General features: G+C 38.8%; 1 protein-coding gene across 2 annotated transcripts in view; it reads right to left on the bottom strand.

The window, feature by feature from the left end:
• Window positions 1-21,748, bottom strand: part of nlrx1 (NLR family member X1) — a 31,015-nt gene extending 9,267 nt beyond the window's left edge. The window contains exons 1-9 of one of the 2 annotated variants that reach the window (XM_084951759.1): window positions 21,330-21,748; window positions 20,923-20,976; window positions 18,011-18,129; window positions 16,030-16,420; window positions 7,165-7,396; window positions 5,102-6,266; window positions 4,609-4,792; window positions 3,270-3,365; window positions 2,351-2,437 (exon numbers count right to left, since the gene is read on the bottom strand). In XM_084951759.1, the coding sequence (XP_084807885.1) occupies window positions 2,351-2,437; window positions 3,270-3,365; window positions 4,609-4,792; window positions 5,102-6,266; window positions 7,165-7,396; window positions 16,030-16,420; window positions 18,011-18,129; window positions 20,923-20,942 (2,294 nt within the window). In that variant the 5' untranslated portion in view covers window positions 20,943-20,976; window positions 21,330-21,748. Of the gene's footprint in view, window positions 1-2,350; window positions 2,438-3,269; window positions 3,366-4,608; window positions 4,793-5,101; window positions 6,267-7,164; window positions 7,397-13,632; window positions 14,483-16,029; window positions 16,421-18,010; window positions 18,130-20,922; window positions 20,977-21,329 lie in introns of those variants that run through there. The other variant, XM_084951760.1, reaches the window with a different exon arrangement.

Here is a 21,748-nt window from a genome sequence, read left to right as displayed (position 1 = left end):
CTGATCAAAAGTTTAAAACCACCATATTTTGCATGGTTGGATCTTAACAAGGTTCCAAGTAGGGCTGCAACATGCTACAAGAAGAAATGGGAGAGAGACAAAACATTTTTTTCAGCATGCAAATTTATTAAAGAACCAGACGAAAGCGCGTTGCTAGGACTGATCTGAGGCAAATTTCATTTCAAAAAACTACCCAACAGATGCCTTGATAAAAGCGTGGTTTTGTGCAAAGTGTGCAAAAAAGAATTTGCATACCACCAAAGTACTTCAACCTTATGGTACCATCTAAATGCAAAACACGTTGCCGCGAGCTGTTAGTGCTAGCAGTCCCAGTTTGAGTACCAACAAAAGGTGTCGGCAGCCCAAACGTGATGAAATGACTCGTTTCATGAACAAAATTAGTAAGTCAACATCAGACAAACTTACAAATTCTCTTCCAAAATGGATTACTCTGGACTGTAGACCACTATCAGTGGTAGAACATAGGAGGTTAGAAAATGTGCTACTGTTAGCATCATGAGATCCAACTTTCCAACTAACTATTTCAAGTAAAAATCAGCAGCTTTATGACACTGAAAAGCAAGCAAAATGCATTACAGACAGCCCTGCTCATATGGAGGAACTACACCAGGAGCAAACAAGACTGGGGCAACAGAAAGAGCCACACATACAGGATTTTTCCACACGGTGGAATTCAATGCTGGATACGGTTTCTGGTCTACTAAAGAATCAAGAGGCTGTTTTTGCTGCTCTAGACAAACAAAGCACAAGCTAGTCATTTTAACTCCATCAAAGCTGGTAAAACTCCAAAAGCTGGTAACTGTTCTTGAGCCATGCAGGTAAATAAAACTAGTTTTTAACTTATTGTTACCATTTCTTCAAAAAGCTCTATAGTTGACAGTTATTGTGTAGATTAATAATTACTTTCTTGTACTGTCTGACTGAGCTTCTTGGAGGTGAGACATATGTCTCATGTTCAGTGGTTTTATCTTCTGCCACCTGCATCACACCATGGAGGTCTCCAATGATGACTCAAACACATGGTGAAATTTATTCTGCCTTTGTAAAAGACCTATCTCAACCTGTAGCTACACGCAACCATCAGTGGCTCAAGATAGGATTTATATTTTTTATATATATTATATTTTAAGGATTTATATTGTTTTGCACGGGGAGAGCAAGAAGAGGTTTGGACCAGCCTTGAGGCCCTGCTGCCTCAGTGTAAAGATGCCACCACAAAGGAGCCAGCAAAGACAAAGAGCCTCCTCTCTTCATTGTCTTCAGACTGATGCAGATGAGGAAGCCCTGTGTAACGGGCCCTGAATTTGTACAGAGCAGGATCCACCATCAGCGAGAAAGACTGCTTGCTGAAGTGGTGGTCCAGGCGAGAAGGGACCCACCCACAGCTGTCTGTCATAGCCCGCAAGTATTTGATTAGTCCTGCCACTTCTGTCCCATGTAAGAGAGACTGTTCTAACTTGCAGGTCACATAGTAACAAAAAAGAGAGTTGCCTTGAGCTCTGAAAATCTGAACAGGTTAGATTGTCAAAGTAACTGGCTGAAAGAGACAGACGGTAAATAAGCATGGAGCTATTGTGAATCTAATGGGTTTGGGTTTTTTTTGCACTAAAATGTTCAATGATCACATTGTTTTAACCTAATGTACAAAATAATTTTGGCTAAGGTTACTCAGAGTTTAAAGCTGTTCAACCTTTTATGTTTCTGCCTTATTTGTTTAAGAAGAAAAATTGCACCTTATGTTGAAATTTTTATTATTATTTAAATACAATACTATTTTAAAAATGTACTTAAAGTACTTAAAATAACACTATTTTTAAGTGTGCCCTATTTTGGCTAGTGATATTATTTTTGTTTCTCTGTTTTTTCAATTGAAATGCAGTTTAAAGAGCTTGAGTTTATAATATTCATGACCATGTCCATGATTCTGTCACCCACTAAAACCCTTTTTAATTAAAAAAAAAACATATGCGCTTTGGGGCATATTTTCTTGTCCAATTAATTTATTACTATGCCCATAATTATTTGGCTTAATTTTTTTTTAATAAAGTCCCACCCCTAAACTCCTTGGAATTCAAGTTTCAATTGATGTTCTGACATTCTGGTAGTGTCTTACTTGTACCGTGTTTGCAGTTGCAATGTAAAACCAAGTTGTGCAACTTTTTCCTAATTTTTCCAATACTTATGCATTTTCAAATTATGCAATCAAATTCTGAAATCTATTACATTAAATTATAAAATTAAAAGACAGTGCCAAAGTAAAGACATGACTCATTTGGTTACATACATTTGGGCTAAAAACATCAAAACTGGAATAAAAGTAGAGTCTTACTTCAGAGATCTAATAACACTCCTGGGATCTAGCAGTAGGTCTCTCAGCAGACTGCAGGACTCAGGACCAAGGGTATTAAACTGCAGACTGAAGACAACAGAGACAATTACATGCGCACACACATATATATATATATATATATATATATATATATATATATATATATATATATATAGATATAAATTCTAATTAAAATTAGAATTTATATATTAAATTAGAATTTAGAAATAAATGTTGTATTCCAATGTACTAGTATAATTTATTACAATATTATAAAAATGTTTCAATTTATTCATTTATTTAATTTTATTTATTTATTTTAATTATTTATTTATTTATTTATTTTACAAAAAAGCTTGAAGTCAAACCACTACTTCAGTATAGTATCTATTATTCTACTTAAGTACAGAGAGTCTGTACTTTTGCCACCCCTGCTCATTGATGGCATGTATAATGTTGGTATGTGTTTGGTATGTGTATGGGTCAGTGTAATGCTGGACCCATTCATAACCCATTTTCGTCTTCTAGCTGACGGAACAAGGTCAAGATTTTAACGTTAATAACGCCATCTATTGTGCCCTCAATGCAGTCAACTCATCCTGTACCCTTAGAAGAGAAACAGTACCACCCAGGCAGGGCACCCTGAGGGGAGCTGGGTTGTAGGGGATCAAATATTTCAAACTTTTTTGCAGCATGTTTTTCTGAATCTGACGCTTGATTATAATGAAACTACCATAACTACCATTGGGTAAGTGCATCATGCCATTGTAACATCCAACACAAAATAAAAGCAGTTCTAGTAGCTATAATAGTACCACCTTTAACATTCACCATCATGCAATATGCATCATGCATCATGAACTCAGGTTGCTTTTTATTTTGCAAGCAACAAGATCATATATTAAGTTTCAAGTCTCACTTGAGGTTGTATGTGTGTCTGAAGGCAGGGCACAGCATCTGAAGCATGTCATTAGTCAGGAGACAGGAGGATAGGTCCAGTTCTTCAAGGTAGTAACTGTAACAAAGCACCACAAGATGGTTAAAAAAAATCAATAACGAAAAACAAATAGACAGCTCCTTTGTATCCACATACACAGTCTCATATCAGCAGTATATATACAATATACACTATTAAAACTGAAGTAATAACTATGACCCCAATGGCAAACATTTTGGGATGCTGTGTAGTGACTCTATTGTCGAATAATTGCACTCTTCACCCTTTCCTTATGGCAGATAGGGCCAAGAGCTTTATAGAAACCTTATTTCTGCTGCTTATATTAGAAATCTCATTCTTTTGCCGTCTACCCAAAATGTCTCTGCATAAGTGAGTGTTGAGTCAGACTCAGGAATTCCAGAAATCACTGTCTGTGATAACAGTTTGCAATGTCATCAACAGATGTAGGTTAGAGGCCAAAAAATACAAAACCAATTTTTAGGTCCACAGTTTTGGGAAATGGTTGTTTCTCTGCCATTACTTGCCAGAATTTGTAGACTGTAGACTCCCTAGGCCGAATCTTCAGATGAAGTCTGCTATTCATTGCAAGAACTACAGGAAGTAACTTTCAGTGAGAGGCCTATTCTAGGCCTATATTCTCTTATTTGTTATATTAGTTAAAGTTATACCCGATTATTATTCAACCGTAATTAACTATCAGCAAAATTACATATGAATTATGTTTCTGTGGTCACAAATTACAACACTTAATACCATTTCTCTTATTCGGAATTATGCATAATGATGGGTTGGTGACACATTTTTTGTCTTTCACATTCCTGCAACCACAGAGACACTAATCTGCCAAGGTTGAAGTTGGATCATGTCTATGCACATAAAATCCAAATATGATAATAATTTCCATTACACAACTCTTGTTTCATTTAATATATTAATGAGACTTTTACATTGGTTGATATCTTTGATTAACAACACAAATTATTTACTGTTAGCAAAAGCACAAATAGAGACCTTTTGCCTGCATTTCACCTGTATTTATGTATACATCTATCTGCCTAGCACTTTTACTTTGAATTTTTATGTTCATTTAAGTGTTTGTTTTACAGTATGTTTCGCACTAAGTACCAAAGCAATTTCCTAATGTTGTATACCTTCTCAACATTTGGCAATAAAACCCTTTCTGATTCTGATTCTTTTAACATCTCTCGGATGTAAAAGATGTATTTCCACCTCTTTTGACATAACATACACATACACAGTCAATCAATCTCTAATCCAGTTCCTTCAAATAATAATTTACCTTGCAGGGGTGCAGGAAAGCACAGAACTCAGTATGAAACATTTAAGTGAAGTCATACGAATGTTGGTGAGGCGGATAGCTCTGATTGAAGTTACAACCTCTGCAGTCAGTCTGGGGTTCTGGAACTCATATAGAAGGACCAACAGATCCATCAGCTCTTCTGGTGGTTGTGGCTTGTTAAGCTCTAGTATCAAAAGAACACATACTACATGAAAATATGCAATATGGGTTGCCATACACCAATTACAGACACAATTTCTATCTTTAGAGTTCATTTATCCCATATCACATAAATATTTACAAGTAAATCTGAGTTTTATGTTCAGTTTCTTGTTTTCTAATACTTTTGTAAAGTTCTAACGATAAATATTAGTTTTGTAACAGTTAAAGCTTTAGCAATTACAGAACATTACTCTGTAGGCAGATTAAGTACTTTGTTTCACAAAAGAAAGTTTTTTTTTGTTGTTTGTTTGGTTTTTTTTGGTTTTTTTACCTCTAACAAGGTATTTCCTAATGGCACGGGTGATCTGGGCCACAGTGGTGCTTTGAATGCTGCAGCCAAGTTGTTGGAGAAGCACACGGTTACCATAGTGCAATAGCCCACCCATGAAGATAGGGTACAGCTCAAAAGGTTGACGTTCACTGTACTGCTGTTGCTGTGGGCCATGGACTCCTACAAGGTTTTGCTCTACCTGGTCAAGGACATCCTCGTTGTAGCTATCCTCAGTGTGGAACAGCTCAGCTGCCATGGTTCTGGCTATACTGCCTTTGTTGAGACTGCTGATTTTCTCATAGAGCTTTGGAAAAAGCTTAAGAAGATTGAATACTGCAAAAAGTCGGAGGGGAATTAACTTAGAAAAGATGTTAACAAGGGCATTGACATCCTCACTTGCCTGACCAATGGCCACAGACACTTTCTTGGTGAGCTTCTCAAGAGCGGATTTGTTCTCTCCTAGAACTACATAGAGTGCTGCCAGGTATTCTTGCATGGCTGGGACAGCAAACACATACTGCCTCTCATTGTTTTCCCTTAGGTCTTGTGATATAGATTTACCACTTTCTATGGAAGGAGCCAAAAAGAAGTCTAGTACATCGGTGCGGAACATGGCCAGCTGATGAAGCTCCTCATCTGTCTTTGTCTTCCCTCCTATCCACTGCTCTAGTTCTGCTTCTGAGAAGGATGTGCGTTTGTATGTCACACCTTCAAATGCAAGCTTACCTACTGTACGGACAACATATAACATCAGAGAACTTTGGTGTTCCTGAATGGGCATGTTCGTCCCTGCTCCTGTACCGAGCACTTCACCCCCAAAATTGAGCCTGAGGAAACTTGTGTATATGCCAGTTAGAGTGCGGATGGGGGCTTTGGTATTGGTAAAACGCAGAAAGTGTAAGGTTGCACAAGTGAGCCAGCAGTACGATGGAAGGAAACATGCAGCAGCAAGTTGGCTTTCTCTCTGGAGGTTGAGGTAAAGCAGTTCTACAAGATCCTGGGCCTCTTGGTTATGTGCAGTGTCACTCTGCTTTAGAAGGCGACTGGTGAAGTACGCCCACTGGCGTGATAGGTCATTAAAACCACGTATCTGTGCGTAACGAGTAACATACTTCTGAGGGATACAGCCCAAAGCAGACAGTCTTGTCGTAATCAAGATGCTGGCCTGTGAAACATATAAAGTAGACAATAAGTGCCATTTACAAACAGTGGGACTTACAATCTAACAAACAAGGCTGAAAATTCACACCACACTTCCGTTCAATTAAATTTTATTTATACAGCGCCAAATCACAATAGTTGCCTCAAGGCATTTGGAACGACAAAGCTATCTGGATCTAAATTACTCATTATACTTTCTTAAGAACATGATGTATTTGAAGTGTTTTTAGTTTTTATTTTCAACGGGTTTGAAATCATAATCCTCTGCCCAATAATCCTGCGCTTCTATATTCCAGTACTAGACAGAAGTGATTAACTTTTTAAGTCAAAGTTGGACTTAAGGCCACGACTGGTCAAATTTTCCAATCCTAACTGTTTGATTAATCCAAACAGACACATGCCCCCAGTAACATAACATCTCAAGCATAGGTCATAAAGGTACCAAACGGATGAACAGTCAGGGTGCAGCCTCCGTGTCTACCTGTTCATGTTTCTAAAGTAGAATTACTCTGGTAATCGGTTTAAAGTCGCTTTGCGCTTGTTTTCATCTTTATTTTGTGTTCACACCTAAATACTAAGAGAATGATCATAGGATGTAAAACGTAGTAGAACAAATCTCTCCTGGGATTAACTAACGTACTGCATTAAAAACTGCATGTGTTCAGTGTAATATGTGTAATATTAAAAAAAATATGATTTTTTTTAAATTATTAGCATACTTTTCTAAACTCACTCTTTTGCTAAATGTTACTTTTATTCATTTTGCTTGTAGTTTTAAATAAAAGACAAGAACCTGGTCAGATTTGAAATGAAACAAAAACCTGGAGTGGGGGTACATATTAGCTTTAGCCATTTTTTGTTTAATCACTACCTTTAGTTAACCCCTTTTGGTTTTTTCTTACCTCAGGCAACAGATACTTTCTTAGCAGGTTTACCACAACTACACTTGGAGGCAGTCCCTCATTTGGATCACTGCAAAGCTCTGAGGCTCCAATCCGGAAATCCAGTTGCATCTTTTCCATTCCGTTGAAAAGAAAGAGCACATCCTTGGCCTGTTTTCCCTCCCCACTTAGAAGGGGGTGTTTTTTCAGGTGTAGGTACTTCCTGCTCACCAGGTCTCTTAGAGACGTAACCCTGTGTAAAAGAGAATCTGAGTCTTTAGAATCATAAAATAACAATGTGACACTTTGGGTTGCCAAATTTATCAATCAAATGAAATTATAGAAGAATACAAAAAAAAATGATTGATTTTGCAATATTTTTTCAGATTATTTTGGAACTAGCACACTCCCAGTAACGCTGTTGGAAAATTTAAAAAAAGCATTCTTTTAATTCAAGGTTAGAGATGGTAAAGGCCAACATTTTGCTTCTTTTGCAGAAATGACTGCCTTCTCATAAAAGTTGACACTTGAAATCATGCAGTAAAACTGCTTTAACATGCAAGCACAATCATTCAGCTGATTTTGAAGTTGAATTTGTTGTTGAAGTTTATCTCAACATAGCGTTTACAGGCAGAAGAAACATTTTGCCACACATTATTTAGATGATGTCCACCCACAAAGGCCTATCCAGCAGGCCTGGATGAAAAGGCATTTAGGCCAGGTCATCCACTAATTAGAAGGTTGTTGGACAATTGTTTCTGTTGAGCATTTGTGCAAAAATCACTAAGAATAGTTTAGTGTATTGTCTGTGATCATCTAGCCTGCTTCTGCTTGTAGTGCTCTGAGGTTTACTTTTTGTGGTTTTAAAAACCTGAATTCAACATAAGATGTTTAATGAGTTGTGCTGGCTTATTTCTATCCACGACTACACTGACATTATACTGTGAATGAATCTGAGCATTATCAGCTTAAATTCAAATTACTCTCTACCACAGTTGATTTAACTTAAGTCTTAACATAAACACTGCACTGTGCACCAGTCCAACACAGTGCTTCACTGTAAATCTGTTAGAGTACAGTAAGCCAACGTGTTTGTCCTGCACTAAACTGAAGAATATTTTCATTTAGCATATGAAAAACACAAAGTTAGTATAATTCAGTTCGTTTTGCAGGACGTTTCTCAATATCAAAAAGCAAAACTTCAAATTATATTCAGATCCAATATCTAATTTAACAAATGAGAACTTACAGTTTATCTGGCAAACTGTAGATAAATGACCTTAACAGATACTTGTTAAGCTCATAGAAATTTTGCTTTTGGAATTTTTCTGCCACTTAAAAGTAAATGATACTTGTATATAGTTGTTCCTCTTCAGTAGGACCGACTTTCATGTGTTACTGTTGATTGGGGCAAATTACTTTAACGTTTGAACGCTCAGTGACATGAAATAATAGTCTAAACCCAGGGAAGAATTAAATTCAACTAAATTCGCGTTTTGGACCTGAGTGCAAAGCTACGCACATTGTGGAGGTTATCATGAGAAAACATGCTCCAGGCCCAGTAACATCAGCAGCTCCTGTACAACAGAGTAGGGCTGTTCGATATAACGATATATATCGGATGACGATATAAAAACGTCTATCGTTTCATTTTACGCTATCGTTTGTTTCGTGGTGTCGCAAAATAAACTGTTTACGGCAATATTTTTTCATCGTTTTGATGGTCACTGTAGTGGCTATATTAATTTCTCTTTCTCTTATATTTAATATAGCCACGCTACAGACGGACAAGCGCCTGTTTTTATGCGTTGTCATTAGCAACAACGACGGTAAAACCATCGCGTGTCCGCTTGTTTATTTTCCATATAAACCTTTCACAATACAGCTCAAGATCCTGTTAAGACTTTTCAAAATAAACTGAATCACCTGAAAGAGCAGATTATTTATGGATGAGAAGTAAAAAAGAGCCGCCAGGGGCAAAAAAATAAACCTTAGACTCAAACATTAGAACAGGCTTTCCCCGCAGCACGCCGTGTAATAAATACAAAGAAAACGGCGGCCGTTACAACTTATGTCTAAAAATGTATAGTTTCATGCATCGGTTAAAACACTCGACTCCGGGTAAAGGACGCACAGCTGGAAACACTTCACGCAAGTCGAGCTGCCCGAGATTCACAGAATCTACAGAAAATTTCTAAATTTTTGTGATTTATATCGTTATCGGGATGATAGAATTCTTATATGAGATTTTGGTCATATCACACAGCCCTATGTGGGATTGTGTGTGTGTGTGTGTGTGGGGGGGGGTGTGTGTGTGTGTGTGTGGGGGGGGGGGGGGGGGGGTCAGAAACAGTGTTGGTCAAGTTACTTGAAAAAAGTAATCAGTAACTAATTACTGATTATTTCCCCAAAAAAGTAATCCCGTTACTTTACTGATTACTTATTTTCAAAAGTAATTAATTACTTAGTTACTTAGTTACTTTTTAAAAACACGATTTACAACCTGAATAGGTGAGAAAGCGATAGATCTTTCAGCCCAATTCTACTTTTTCTGCATAATCCATCATACAAAATGTAATCAAATGGAAAAGTCTCTTTTTAAAACTTGTTTTATCAGTTTTAATCTTTTAACTTTATGCATCAAGCAAAAATTAAATTATATGCAACATTCTCTGACTGGAAGAAATTGGTTTAACATTTAAACCTATTTTCTGCACATTCCAGCACATAAAATAAAATATTTTTTTTGTGTTTACACTCAGTCTTTCAAATAGATGCAAGTAAAACACAGCAGAAAATAAATAAAATCAAAGACTCAGCGGTCCTGTTGCTCTACTTTCACCTGTAAAGCAGGAGTAGGGTAGACGGAGGTGTGCTCTGGTGCAGGTGTGCCGCAGCGGTCAGTGGAAGGATACGGCAGCTTCTCTGTGAATTTCCCATTACGTGGTAGCGCACTCGGTGCTTGTTTAGGGGTTTTTTTCGCTGTAAAAAGAAGTTTTCTTCCCACGCACAACGGACGTTAATGTTTTTGTCACTTTTTATGGAATCAAACTCAAAATAAGGTCAGTACTTCCACGCTTTAAACGCTGCACGCACACACCCTCTCTCCCGCACTCGATATATGATCCATCGTTGATCTGCACACAGCTGTTGTCACGAACGTTGCACTCGCTTACGTCACTGTCATGAGACATTCTCGCAAAAAAAATCACGGTTTTAGTAACGCAGTAACGCAGTGTTCCTACAGGAAAGTAACGGTAATCTAATTACCGTTTTTGCAATAGTAATCCCTTACTTTACTCGTTACTTGAAAAAAGTAATCAGATTACAGTAACGCGTTACTGCCCATCTCTGGTCAGAAATGACTGAAAGATTAATAGGCTCTGTTTTGAGTTTTGTTCAAAAAGGAATGACTTCATATAGGGAAAAATATATATCACATATGCAGGACACCTTAAACTAGTTTTTTAAATAAGCAGCAAGGCAGAACAAAGTCGGGGCTGTATCAAGACACGAGGACTAAACCCCAATTCAACCAGACCCAGAACAGGATTTAACCAAGACAGAACCAGAATCAAAACTAGATGATAGTAGCACTAAAAATCATCATAGACCTGCACTACACTTATTTTTTAATTCTACCAAAGTCCACTATTTAGATTCAGAAAAGTTTATATAATTATTTAGCCTTGTTGTGCAAACAAGCCTGCATAACTTAATAAATATAGAATTTGAAAAAATAACAAACCTAAAAAGAAACACTAGGTATGAGATACATGAGTACCTATGATACAGTGATACTTTTGGTAAACAACCATTTGACTAACATGTTCGGTGCGAACTGTGAGGAGGCGCTATCTAACCTCTGAAGTGGCTGCAAATTATACCAGGGTTTTAGACGAATGCCCCCCCTGTGATTTTACCTGCACCCTGCGATTTTATTTTTAATCATTTTAACAGCAAACTGAAGAAAAGCCTTGACTCCGTTGCTCCACTCACCACCAAAAAGATTAACGTAAAACATGCATCACCATGGAGAAACGAAGAAGTCAAAAAACTCAAGGGCAGCAGAAAGGAGATGGAGGAAAAATAAAAATGCAATCAACCATCAAATACTTTGCGAGCAACTTAAAATGTACAATAATACACTAAGGAATTCAAGAAATTCATACTTTGCCAAAATAATTAGTAATAACAAAAATAATCCCAAGGTCCTCTTTTCTACCATAGATTATTTACTTAACCCAGATTTTAACAGCTCCCAAAGAACCCCCACAGACTCACTCTGCGAACAGTTTGCAGACCACTTCAGGGGAAAAATCAGCACCATCAGATCTGATATTTTATCTTCTCGCAATATGATTTTAAACATATCTGAGGGCTCTATTGTATCTGAGGAGACACTGGACAGGTTTGTCGTGGTTAATGCTGAGAACCTTAAGAAAGTTTTCTCCACAGTGAGACCCACCACATGTCTTTTAGATCCAATCCCCTCTTTACTTTTTAAAACACTTTATGGATTTTTTGAAGTTGAGCTTGATGAATTGCTCTCTTCAGTTGGGTGTCTTCCCTGCTGCCTTTAAAACGGCGGTGGTGAGGCCCCTTCTGAAGAAGAGCAATTTGGATTGTAATGATTTTAATAACTACAGACCTGTATCCAACTTACCACTTTTAAGTAAAATTTTAGAAAAACTTGTTTTTATTCAGATTAATGATTTTTTGAATGATAAACAGATCCCGGAGATATTCCAGTCTGGATTTAGGGTGAACCACAGCACAGAGACTGCTCTCCTAAAGGTTTTAAATTATCTTAGATGTAACTGGGACTCCCAAAAGCTCTCAGTCCTGGTGCTACTGGATCTAAGCGCAGCCTTTGATACAGTAGACCACGCTATTCTTTTAAACAGACTGAAACACATGGTGGGCCTCTCTGGTGCTGTACACAACTGGTTCACTTCCTATCTCTCAGACAGAACTTTTATGGTGAGTATGGATATATGCTCCTCTAAGATCCATAAAATGACTTGTGGTGTGCCCCGAGGGTCGGTTTTAGGCCCTGTACTTTTTAATTTGTATAAGCTCCCTCTTGGCGGTGTCATCAGGAGGCATAGAGTCAACTTCCACAGTTACGCCGATGATACTCAGCTGTACATCTCTGTGTCTCCTGATGACACCGGACCAATGGATGCCCTTTTTAACTGTATTCTAGATATAAAATCTTGGATGGCAGAAAACTTTTTACAGCTTAACCAGAACAAAACTGAAGTTTTAATCATCGGTCCTGAGGCTCAGAGAGAGAAACTCTTGTCTAAATTACAGGCATTTTCACTATGTCCTTCGCTACAAGTGAAAAACCTGGGTGTTATTTTCGACTCTGAGCTTGGTTTTATCCCATATATTAAACATGTAACCAAAATTGGATTTTATCATCTAAAAAATATAGCCAGAGTCCGCCCTATTCTCTCTCAGGCCAACATGGAGATGTTGATGCATGCTTTTATTACCAGTCGCATTGATTACTGTAATGCCCTGCTCTCTGGTCTCCCCAAAAAGAATATTTCACCTTTACAACTTTTACAAAACTGCAGCTCGTGTGCTGACGAAGACCAGAGGGCGGGCCCACATTACACCGGTTTTAGAATCGCTGCACTGGCTCCCCGTGTGTTTCAGGATCGATTTTAAAGTTCTTTTATTGGTTTTTAAATGTCTTAATGGTCTTGGGCCTTCTTATCTTTCAGATCTGCTTCTACCATATGAGCCCTCGCGGACCCTGAGGTCCTCTGGTACTGGCCTTTTGATCGTTCCTAAAGTCAGGACACATACTCACGGAGAGGCAGCTTTTCAGTGGTATGGTCCTCGTCTGTGGAACAGCCTGCCGGAGGAGCTCAGGGCCGCAGAGAACGTACATGTTTTTAAGAACAGGTTCAAGACCCACCTTTTTAATTTAGCTTTTACTTAATGTTTATTTATTCTATGTTATCCTGTTATTCTATTTATATTATTAAATTAGGTCCTACATAATATTTATTGTATTTTATCTTTTTATTCTGTATATACTCTTATTAGGTCATATCTCCAGTGTTTCCTCGGAGGGGGCTCTCTGCACCGGGGTTGTGATCGACCGTGGCTGCTGCGGCTCTGTGGGTCTTCTCAGCCTGGCTGGGGGGCTTCTTTGCCTCCCTCCAGCTGTGTGCCCGGCCTGGAGGCTGCGGTCTGTGACCAGCTCCCGGTGCAGACGGCTCCGTGTGATAGTGTTCCCTCACCTGGTTCATGTGTGCCCAGCCCAATTTTACTTTTCAAGTGTGTGTGTGTGTGGGGGGGGTTATGTATCCATGACCGCTTATGTTAATGAGAGTGTGGGGAGTGAATTGGAGGGCGGGATGGGGTGGGGTAGGCTGCTTTTAACCATGTAAAGCACTTTGTGCTACATTTCTGTATGAAAAGTGCTTTATAAATAAAGATTGATTGATTGATTGATGTCTGTCTCACCTGCTCTTGTTCCCTCTCTGTTCTGTCCTCATTCTCCTCTCTCTCTCCCTCTCTGCTCCTCTCTCTCCCTCTCTGCTCCTCTCTCTCCCTCTCTGTTCCTCTCTCTCCCTCTTTGTGCTGACAATCAAACCAAACACCAACATCATCAAATATACAGTTGAAACCAGATATCTACATACTCTTCAGATAAAAACAAACACTTTTTTAATTGTAACATCAAATCAGACTAAATGTTTATTTTTTTTAGATTGATAAATATAAAAAACATATTTGTTAACTTTAAGAGTAAAGAGAGAAATTATCTGTATTTCTTTATTGTAAATGGCACCAAATATGTATTCCAAATTGAGCCACACTTGGAGCTCCACAATTCTTTTCCTGGAGTTTTGGTTGACATCTCTTGATTTTCCCATGTCGAAGAAACAGGCTCTGTGTTTTGCCTTATATGCATCTGCAGGTGTGCCACCAATTTACTCACATGGACTCTACTAACCTATCAGAAGCTTCTTCAGCTCAGAATGGAATCGTCTGCAGTTTTCTTATTAATTAACAATAAACTTAGTGTATATGTACTCCTAAATTTGATGAAAGTGATAAAAAATAGACAGCTCTGTCTCTCTTTATTCTGACATTTAACTAATTCAAAAGATATTTCAATATTTATTTACCCAAAACAAAACAAGTTTACTCTAAATTGATGTTGTACAGTAAAAAAAATGTTCTTGTGTTTTCTCCATAAAGTGTATGTAAATATCTGGTTTCAGCTGTGAATATACTGCTGTGTATTGAAATTCCTCTTGTTTTGCACAGAAATATACTGAACAACATACAAAGCATAATATATAAAATAACATCTACCAGAGTTTTTTCTTTGAAAGAAGCTCCTTATGTCCATTGTTGTATATCAGTACATTACTGAAACCGATTTATTTAGCCGTGGAGGGAAACAACTGAAAATATGAAATAAACACACATGTAAGCTAAGACTCTCTAAAGAAACAGCATTGTTGTTGTTCGGCTTTTCATTTCGCCATTTGTTGATTCACTTGAAGAGAAGTAACGTAATATGAGTCAAGTGATCAGTTTGACATCAATCTTTTGTGATACACCGTCATATTTACATTATTTGTACAGTACGAATGATTTGCTTTGGTACCTGGTCGAACTTCAGTTCTCCTCTGTCTGCCTGGCTCCGCTTCTCCGACAGGCAGCAGCTGCCCCGCCCCCTCGCTCAGTCGCTTAGTGTCTGAGCTCGGATCATACCAATATTAGGGGGGATTTACGCACAGTCGTAAATTCCCACAGTGTGCGCTATGTGCTTCGAATATTGTGTGTAGTTTTTGTTTTATACAGTTGTCAGCCAGGCGTCTAACTATGAAAAATTACACTCCAAAAGACCCCGGGCTTCTGAAAAAACAACCCGGGCTTAAGCCCAGTAAGCCACCCCCCCGCTCCGCCACTGATGACAACCCGTTTAATATTATCTTAGGTAATACAAGAAAAAAATAAAAACAAAAAGGATTTATGAGGTCGTGCTATGCTTGCAGTGACTTGGTATTTACTGATTAAATAGTAGCAGAAGGTAGGCTAACACTTATATATCTTGGAAAACCAAAATGCATTTGGCACAGTTTATTCAGATCATAATTCTGATTGCAAAAGCTGCCAGACAGGACAGAATGAAAATATAATATATAAATGAAAATGTACTTACATCTCCACATTCCTTATAAAGTGTTCAGTGTTGTGAACTACTTCGTCTGCTAGCAAGGGTATGGGCTATGTGGCTGCATCTCTCATACAGACGGTCTGTATTTAATCCCATAGTAATTTGTAATATGCATCAGTATACAGGTATCAATTTTACTGACAACCCTAGTAATTGTACTATGTTTGTTGTAATTTTGATCTCCTGAAGTCAATGTGTATGTCTGCGTGTGTACAGGAGTGTGGAGGATAATTCAGAATAATGCATGAGGGTTAACAAAGAAACAATTTGGTGGTCATTTGCTAGCCTGCTATGAATGCAATAAAATCTTTGCAACAAGTTTAAATGAGTCTAAAACCGTAAATTTGCTGATGCTGGCTTGTCCCAAATATGATTACATGGAAAGCTAATAGTGGATAGAGAACTACCTTTTTCCTGCTGAGTTCTCCTGCACTTTAACTGAAAGGTGATTAAGGCAGAGTTAAAAGCATTCATAATGTTAAACTAAATAAAAGAAAATAGATGTAATGTGCAAACTAAAACACTGTTTGTCAGAGATTTGAAATGCATATTAGGACCTAAGAAAATAAAAATGATAAGTATAACAACCAGTACATTAAATCCCAATCAATAAAGTTGTGCCTCTATAAATTTTCTACATGTGATAAAAAGTAAGAGAAACATCTTACTTTGACAGTTGACTGAGGTCCTCACAAGAGAAAGGAATCAGCAGCTGAAAGTGGCTCAGAGTGGTGCCAGCACACCAATCTAGCACCAGCTTTCGGACCACTGTACTTTTCCCTGTTCCCACAGCACCATAGATGAGGACATTGAGCCCCCGGCCCTCACTCCAGGTATCAGTGTGCTGAAACAGCTGTTCCACAGTTACAGAGCGATTACAGTGTGTTTGGGTTTGGAATGGAGAGCAGAGTAGTCCTGCCCTCTCCTCAGCATCAGTTTCAAGGATCAGTGGGTCGACATGCATGGTCTCAGGGCTGAAGAAACCTCCAAACTGTTTTTCCTCCTGAGGAAGGTGGCTAAACCATAGGAGGAGCTTTCTCTTGTGGATCTCTATTGGGTCTATAGAGAGAAAGAAAAAGAAGGTGTTTTTATTCTTTAAGTGGTGGATTTTCTCAGATGTGATGAAACCTTATTAAAGTGGAAATGTAATGCAATAAGTAATTTAATACAATGATCACACATGTATTATGTACAGTGCTGTGAAAAAGTCTTTTCCTCCTTCCTTTTTGGACTCTGACCTTGAGTTTGAGATCACTGAGATCCACACTACTCAAATGTTTTAGTATACACAGTACTGTGCAAAAGTTTAAAGCAGGCGTGAAAAAATGCTGTAAACAAAGAATGCTTTCAGAAATATAAATGATTGTTTATTGGCCCCAAATGTATTCTTGTAGCAGGACAATGACCCCAAACACACAGCCAAAGTCATTAAGAGCTATCTTCAGTGTGAAGAAGAACAAAAAGTACTGGAAGTGATGGTATGGCCCCCACAGAGCCCTGATCTCAACATCATCGAGTGTGTCTGGGATTACATGAAGAGACAGAAGGGTGCGAGGAAACCTACATCCACAGAAGATCTGTGCTTAGTTCTCCAAGATGTTTGGAACAACCTACCAGCCGAGTTCCTTCAAAAACTGTTTGCAAGTGTACCTAGAAGAATTGATGCTGTTTTGAAGGCAAAGGGTGGTCACACCAAATCTTGATTTGATTTCAATTTCGCTTTTGTACATTCACTGCATTTTGTTGATTAGTCAAAGTCAAATTAAACTTTATTGTCATCTCCGCTATATACAGTACAGTATATAGAGAGACGAGATGACAAGGCTCCAGGTGCATCAGTGTAAAAACAAACAAATATAACAAGAGTAGAAAATAAATATACAATTCAGGACTAGGGGCAAAGGGATCAGTAACAATTTATTTGAAATTTACAATTTACAGTTTGATGCTTAAGGTCACCTTGAAGTGATTTAAAGTGACCAGTGTAGCAACTTGTAAACATGAGCAGAATTCTTGAGAGTAATGACTGTCCATAAGCAGCATCTGCATTACAAAGGCAGTGTACGGGGAGTGCAATAGAGTCAGTTAACAGTTTGTTTGTTTGTTTGTGTGTGTGTGTGTGTGTGGTGGGAGAGCCGGTAGTGAGATTGATGGCTTGCGGGAAAAAGCTATTTCGCAGTCTGGAGGATTGGGACCCGATGCTGTGATAGCGTCTGCTGGATGGAAGCATCGGCAGCATTAACGAAAATGAATGATTAACACTTTCATTTTTGAAAGCATTCTTTGTTTACAGCATTTTTTCTCACCAGCCTAAAACTTTTGCACAGTGCTGTATACCTAGGGTATCCATTTGAAACTCCACCCGAGTTATTGTATTCATAAACTTGGGTGTTCATGTCGCCCTCCCACCCAGTAGGGTAACGAGAACACCCCAGTCTTTTACGGCTAAGTGATGTACAACAACAATGTACAATGTAAAACAACTTTGTAAAAAATGAAAGGGAAAAGGCCCATATTGCAGGCCTTATTTTGTAACAAGGAAATACCATCATTGTACTGTTCTACAAAGTACTGTGACATTACTACCAAACAATTGACTGATATTGCATTTAAGAGACAATAACTGAGAAAATGAACTGAAGTGTGGACCTGGTTCTAAAGAGTTTGAGGTAGTAAACTTCCTGCAGTAAAAACCAGAGACTGGCCAGGGTGCAGCCTCCATTCCCATCTGCCACATCCTCCATGTTTTGAGTAGATGACTCATCTGTCTGGAAAAAATAATGCATCATGCCGATTAGTTCAGCTGTTGCTTACAATCTTAATAAAATACAAATGCACAGAGAACATTTCTCTTATCTCAAAGGGCACAACTTGCTTTCATTACTTTGCTGCTTACTTAATCTGATAATCACGCTAAGGAATAACATGTAGGAACAAGCTGTTGTTTGCATATTGCAGCAGATATAAGTTATTACACCTCCAAAGCACTGACTTTTACGCAACTGCACACAATTAATATAAACACAAATGAAACCTGTCTACTTTTGCTCTGAGAAACTTCCTGCAAGGTTCCTAAGAATTCTGTTGGGTCTTTATTACAAACAAAGAAAACAATGGAAATATGAACCAGTTTAAATGAATGACACCAGTCGTCGTTTACAAAAAAGTGAAATTCATAAAACGATTAACAGCATATTAATATTATTCTGCATAATACTTTGCATTTGCATTAACATTTGCCACAAGTAGATGGTGGTTCTTTACTACATCCCATTGTGGAAAATAGTAACATCAACCATTGTATGGACAATGTCTCTACACAGCCTAATATACCTCAACTTCTTGCACATTTTTCACACACTTAACAGAAACATTTAGCAAAGCCTGTTTCTATGAGTGCTGACATAAAGATGAAACTAACTTTCCAGTGACTACATAAACATGTAGTCACTGGTCCTAAGTTATGACATGTCCTAGCAGTTTACACACCTTCCACTACTTATTTAACAAGCCGAAATGCAGAAGCAGTGTGTAAATCAGTAAGTACATAAGTACACTCCATGATTCAGTAGCTTGTTGATCCTCTTTTGGCAACACGCACGCGTCGCGCATGCACGCACACGCACACGCACACACACACACACACACACACACACACACACACACACAGAGTGAGGTGCCGTTTGATCAGTGATATTGCACACTGACTAAGGGGGGTGCTGTTGCTACTATGATAAATACAGTTATAATAAATACAGTTTATAGAAGTAGGAATGTTGGTTGCATTGCAGTATAAATAAAAATACAGTTTATAAATAAAGTGTAATGTCCATGAATGTTGGCAGTGCAGTTACCCCCAATCGGGGTGGATGTAGGGCATGTTTGACAGCCTATGGGTAGAGGTTTCTATCGAGTCCGTTTGCCTTTGACCTGATGGACCTGTAGCGTTTACCATAGGGAAGGGGGGAAAAAGTGAGTGCCCAGGGTGTGAAGGGTCCTTGATGATGATACTGCTTTTCCGCTGAAGCCTGCCACTATAAATGTCTCTAAGGGTGATTAGTGAAGTGCCAATTGCCCGCTCTGCTGCCCTCACCACCCACTGCAGTTTCCTCTTGTCCTCTATAGTGCAGCAGTTGAACCAGAGTGTGCAGCAGTAGGTCAGAAGGCTCTTGATGGTGGAGCAGTAGAAGTTTCCTAGCAGTCTCTGGGGTAACTGGGCCTGACACAGCTTCCTGAGAAAGTACAGCCTTTGCTGTGCGTTCCCTACCTGGTTGGGAAATGTTTGTGGACCAGGTAAGGTCGGCCAAGATGTGGATTCCGAGAAACTTAAAGCTTTCTACCTCCTCCCCATCAATGTAGAGGGTAGAGTGCTCAGATCGCCTTGTTCTCCTGAAGTCGATTACCATCTGCTTGGTCTTGGCTGTGTTCAGAAGCAGGTTGTTGTTGTCACACCATTGCTTCAGATGCTGAACCTCCTGTCTGTAGGTTGAGTCATTGTTGTTGTCGATCACTCCTATGACAGTGGTGTCATCAGGAAATTTTATAATGGTGTTAGTGGTGTGGATTGGAGAACAGTCATGGGTTGTATGAAGAGCTGTTATTATAGTGTCCTCTGTCGACCTGTTTGCCCTGTATGCAAACTGGTATGGATCGAGGTTTGCAGGGATGGCAGCTTTAATGTGCAACATGATGAGTTTCTCAAAGCATTTGGTAATTATGTGTGTTAAAGCAACTGGACAGTAATCATTCAATCAGCTCACTGTGTTCTACACCGACGGCTTCACCGTCAGCACCAGCTGCTTTCCTCGCGTTGAGCGCAGTTTGGTTCAGGGTCACCTGATCCAACCCTAAACATATGTTAGGCAAAAAAGTTTTAAGCCTAATCTTAAAAGCAGAGATAGTATCTGTCTCCCAAATCCAAACTGGAAGCTGGTTCCAAAGAAGAGGGGCCTGAAAATTGAAGGCTCTGCCTCCCATTCTACTTTTAAATACTCTAGGAACAACAAGCAAGCCTGCAGTGCGAGAGCCAATTTCTCTAATGGGGTGATATGGTACTATAAGGTCATTAAGATAAGATAGCCCTGATTAGGGTGGCACGGTGGTTAGCCCAGTCTGCATGTCAAATAGCAAGGATATTTGACATGCAGACTGGGCAGACTGGGATTGGACGACCAACCTTCCGGTTAGTAAGTGACCTGCTCTAAATTCACAGTACTGTTACACTTAGCAGTGAATCCAAACGACAGTGAGTCTCATTCCCTCGCTCTGAAACTCCCGCTATCGCCATATTTTTCCCTATATGGTAGTATATAAAAAGGCATAGTATATAAACAGTGTGCTGGGTAGAAAAATTTTCCAGTTGGGAGGGCGGAATTAATGATGCATTTGCGGTGTGTGGGAGAAAAATAACTCACAGTGAATTATCTGCAGGACAGCTTAAGATATGCCATTTTAACCATCGTACATAGAAATATATCGAGTATATTCGATATATCGTACATCCCCACTACTATGCCAGGGCCTTTAAGTCACTAGGCATCAAGGTTCAGTTAATCACCAACCTGTGGGGGAGGAGATTCATCCTTTTCTGCTGCTTCTTTGTCTCGGGAAGTTTTCTGTTAACAGTTAAAGCATAAAGTCACACAACTGATGCAAAAACAATCTTACATCTGCATACATCTACATGCATTTGTTTTCTTAAGACTCAAGACGTTTATTGTCATTTCGTATGGTGTTACCCAGCCTGAAACGAAATACTGTTTCTCACCAAATTCCACAAGATGTCTTTATTTAACACGTCACCAGCCCCCTTTGTGATAGCCTTCATATTTATTTAGACATATTTTGGTATTTCTAAGAATATAATAACTCTACTTAGACTACATATAGCGTCTGCGTCTCTTCTGCAAATGCCACTGTCTCATAGCTACAATCATGCAAACTACACATAAAATAGAATAAGACATACCACCGTCTTATCGTTCGTCTCCCGACCACACGTTGTCCAGGAAAGTAGCTTAACGCATGCAGTATGCCGTTTCCTTTAAGGTTTTCAAATTTTCAAATTTGTCCAGTATCATTAAGGACTTGACACACAGAAACATATGTATCACACCGACTGTCATTCTTCCGCTTCACTGTCGATGAGTTTCATGTTTCAACTTCCGGTAGTGCTGACGACAAGCAGTCCAAAACGTAACTCTTATCCACCTTTCCATAACCTCGATCGAAAACATCAAGGAAGATCAAGGTCGAGGAAATGTGTGTCGGAAAAATCACAAGGGCTAAGAAGTGCAACGTAATAAAAATCTGACCAACTAAAGTACGCAATTTCCCTATTTGCTAGTTTGTACTTGGTAAGTTCACTCGGGAGTCTAGACTTCCATG

The sequence above is a fragment of the Perissodus microlepis genome, chromosome 14 (assembly GCF_051167445.1).
Source record: "Perissodus microlepis isolate ML-2025 ecotype Zambia chromosome 14, ASM5116744v1, whole genome shotgun sequence".
Taxonomy (NCBI): domain Eukaryota; kingdom Metazoa; phylum Chordata; class Actinopteri; order Cichliformes; family Cichlidae; genus Perissodus; species Perissodus microlepis.
Note: the sequence above shows the minus strand (reverse complement) of the source record. Positions and strands in the feature narration are given on the sequence as shown.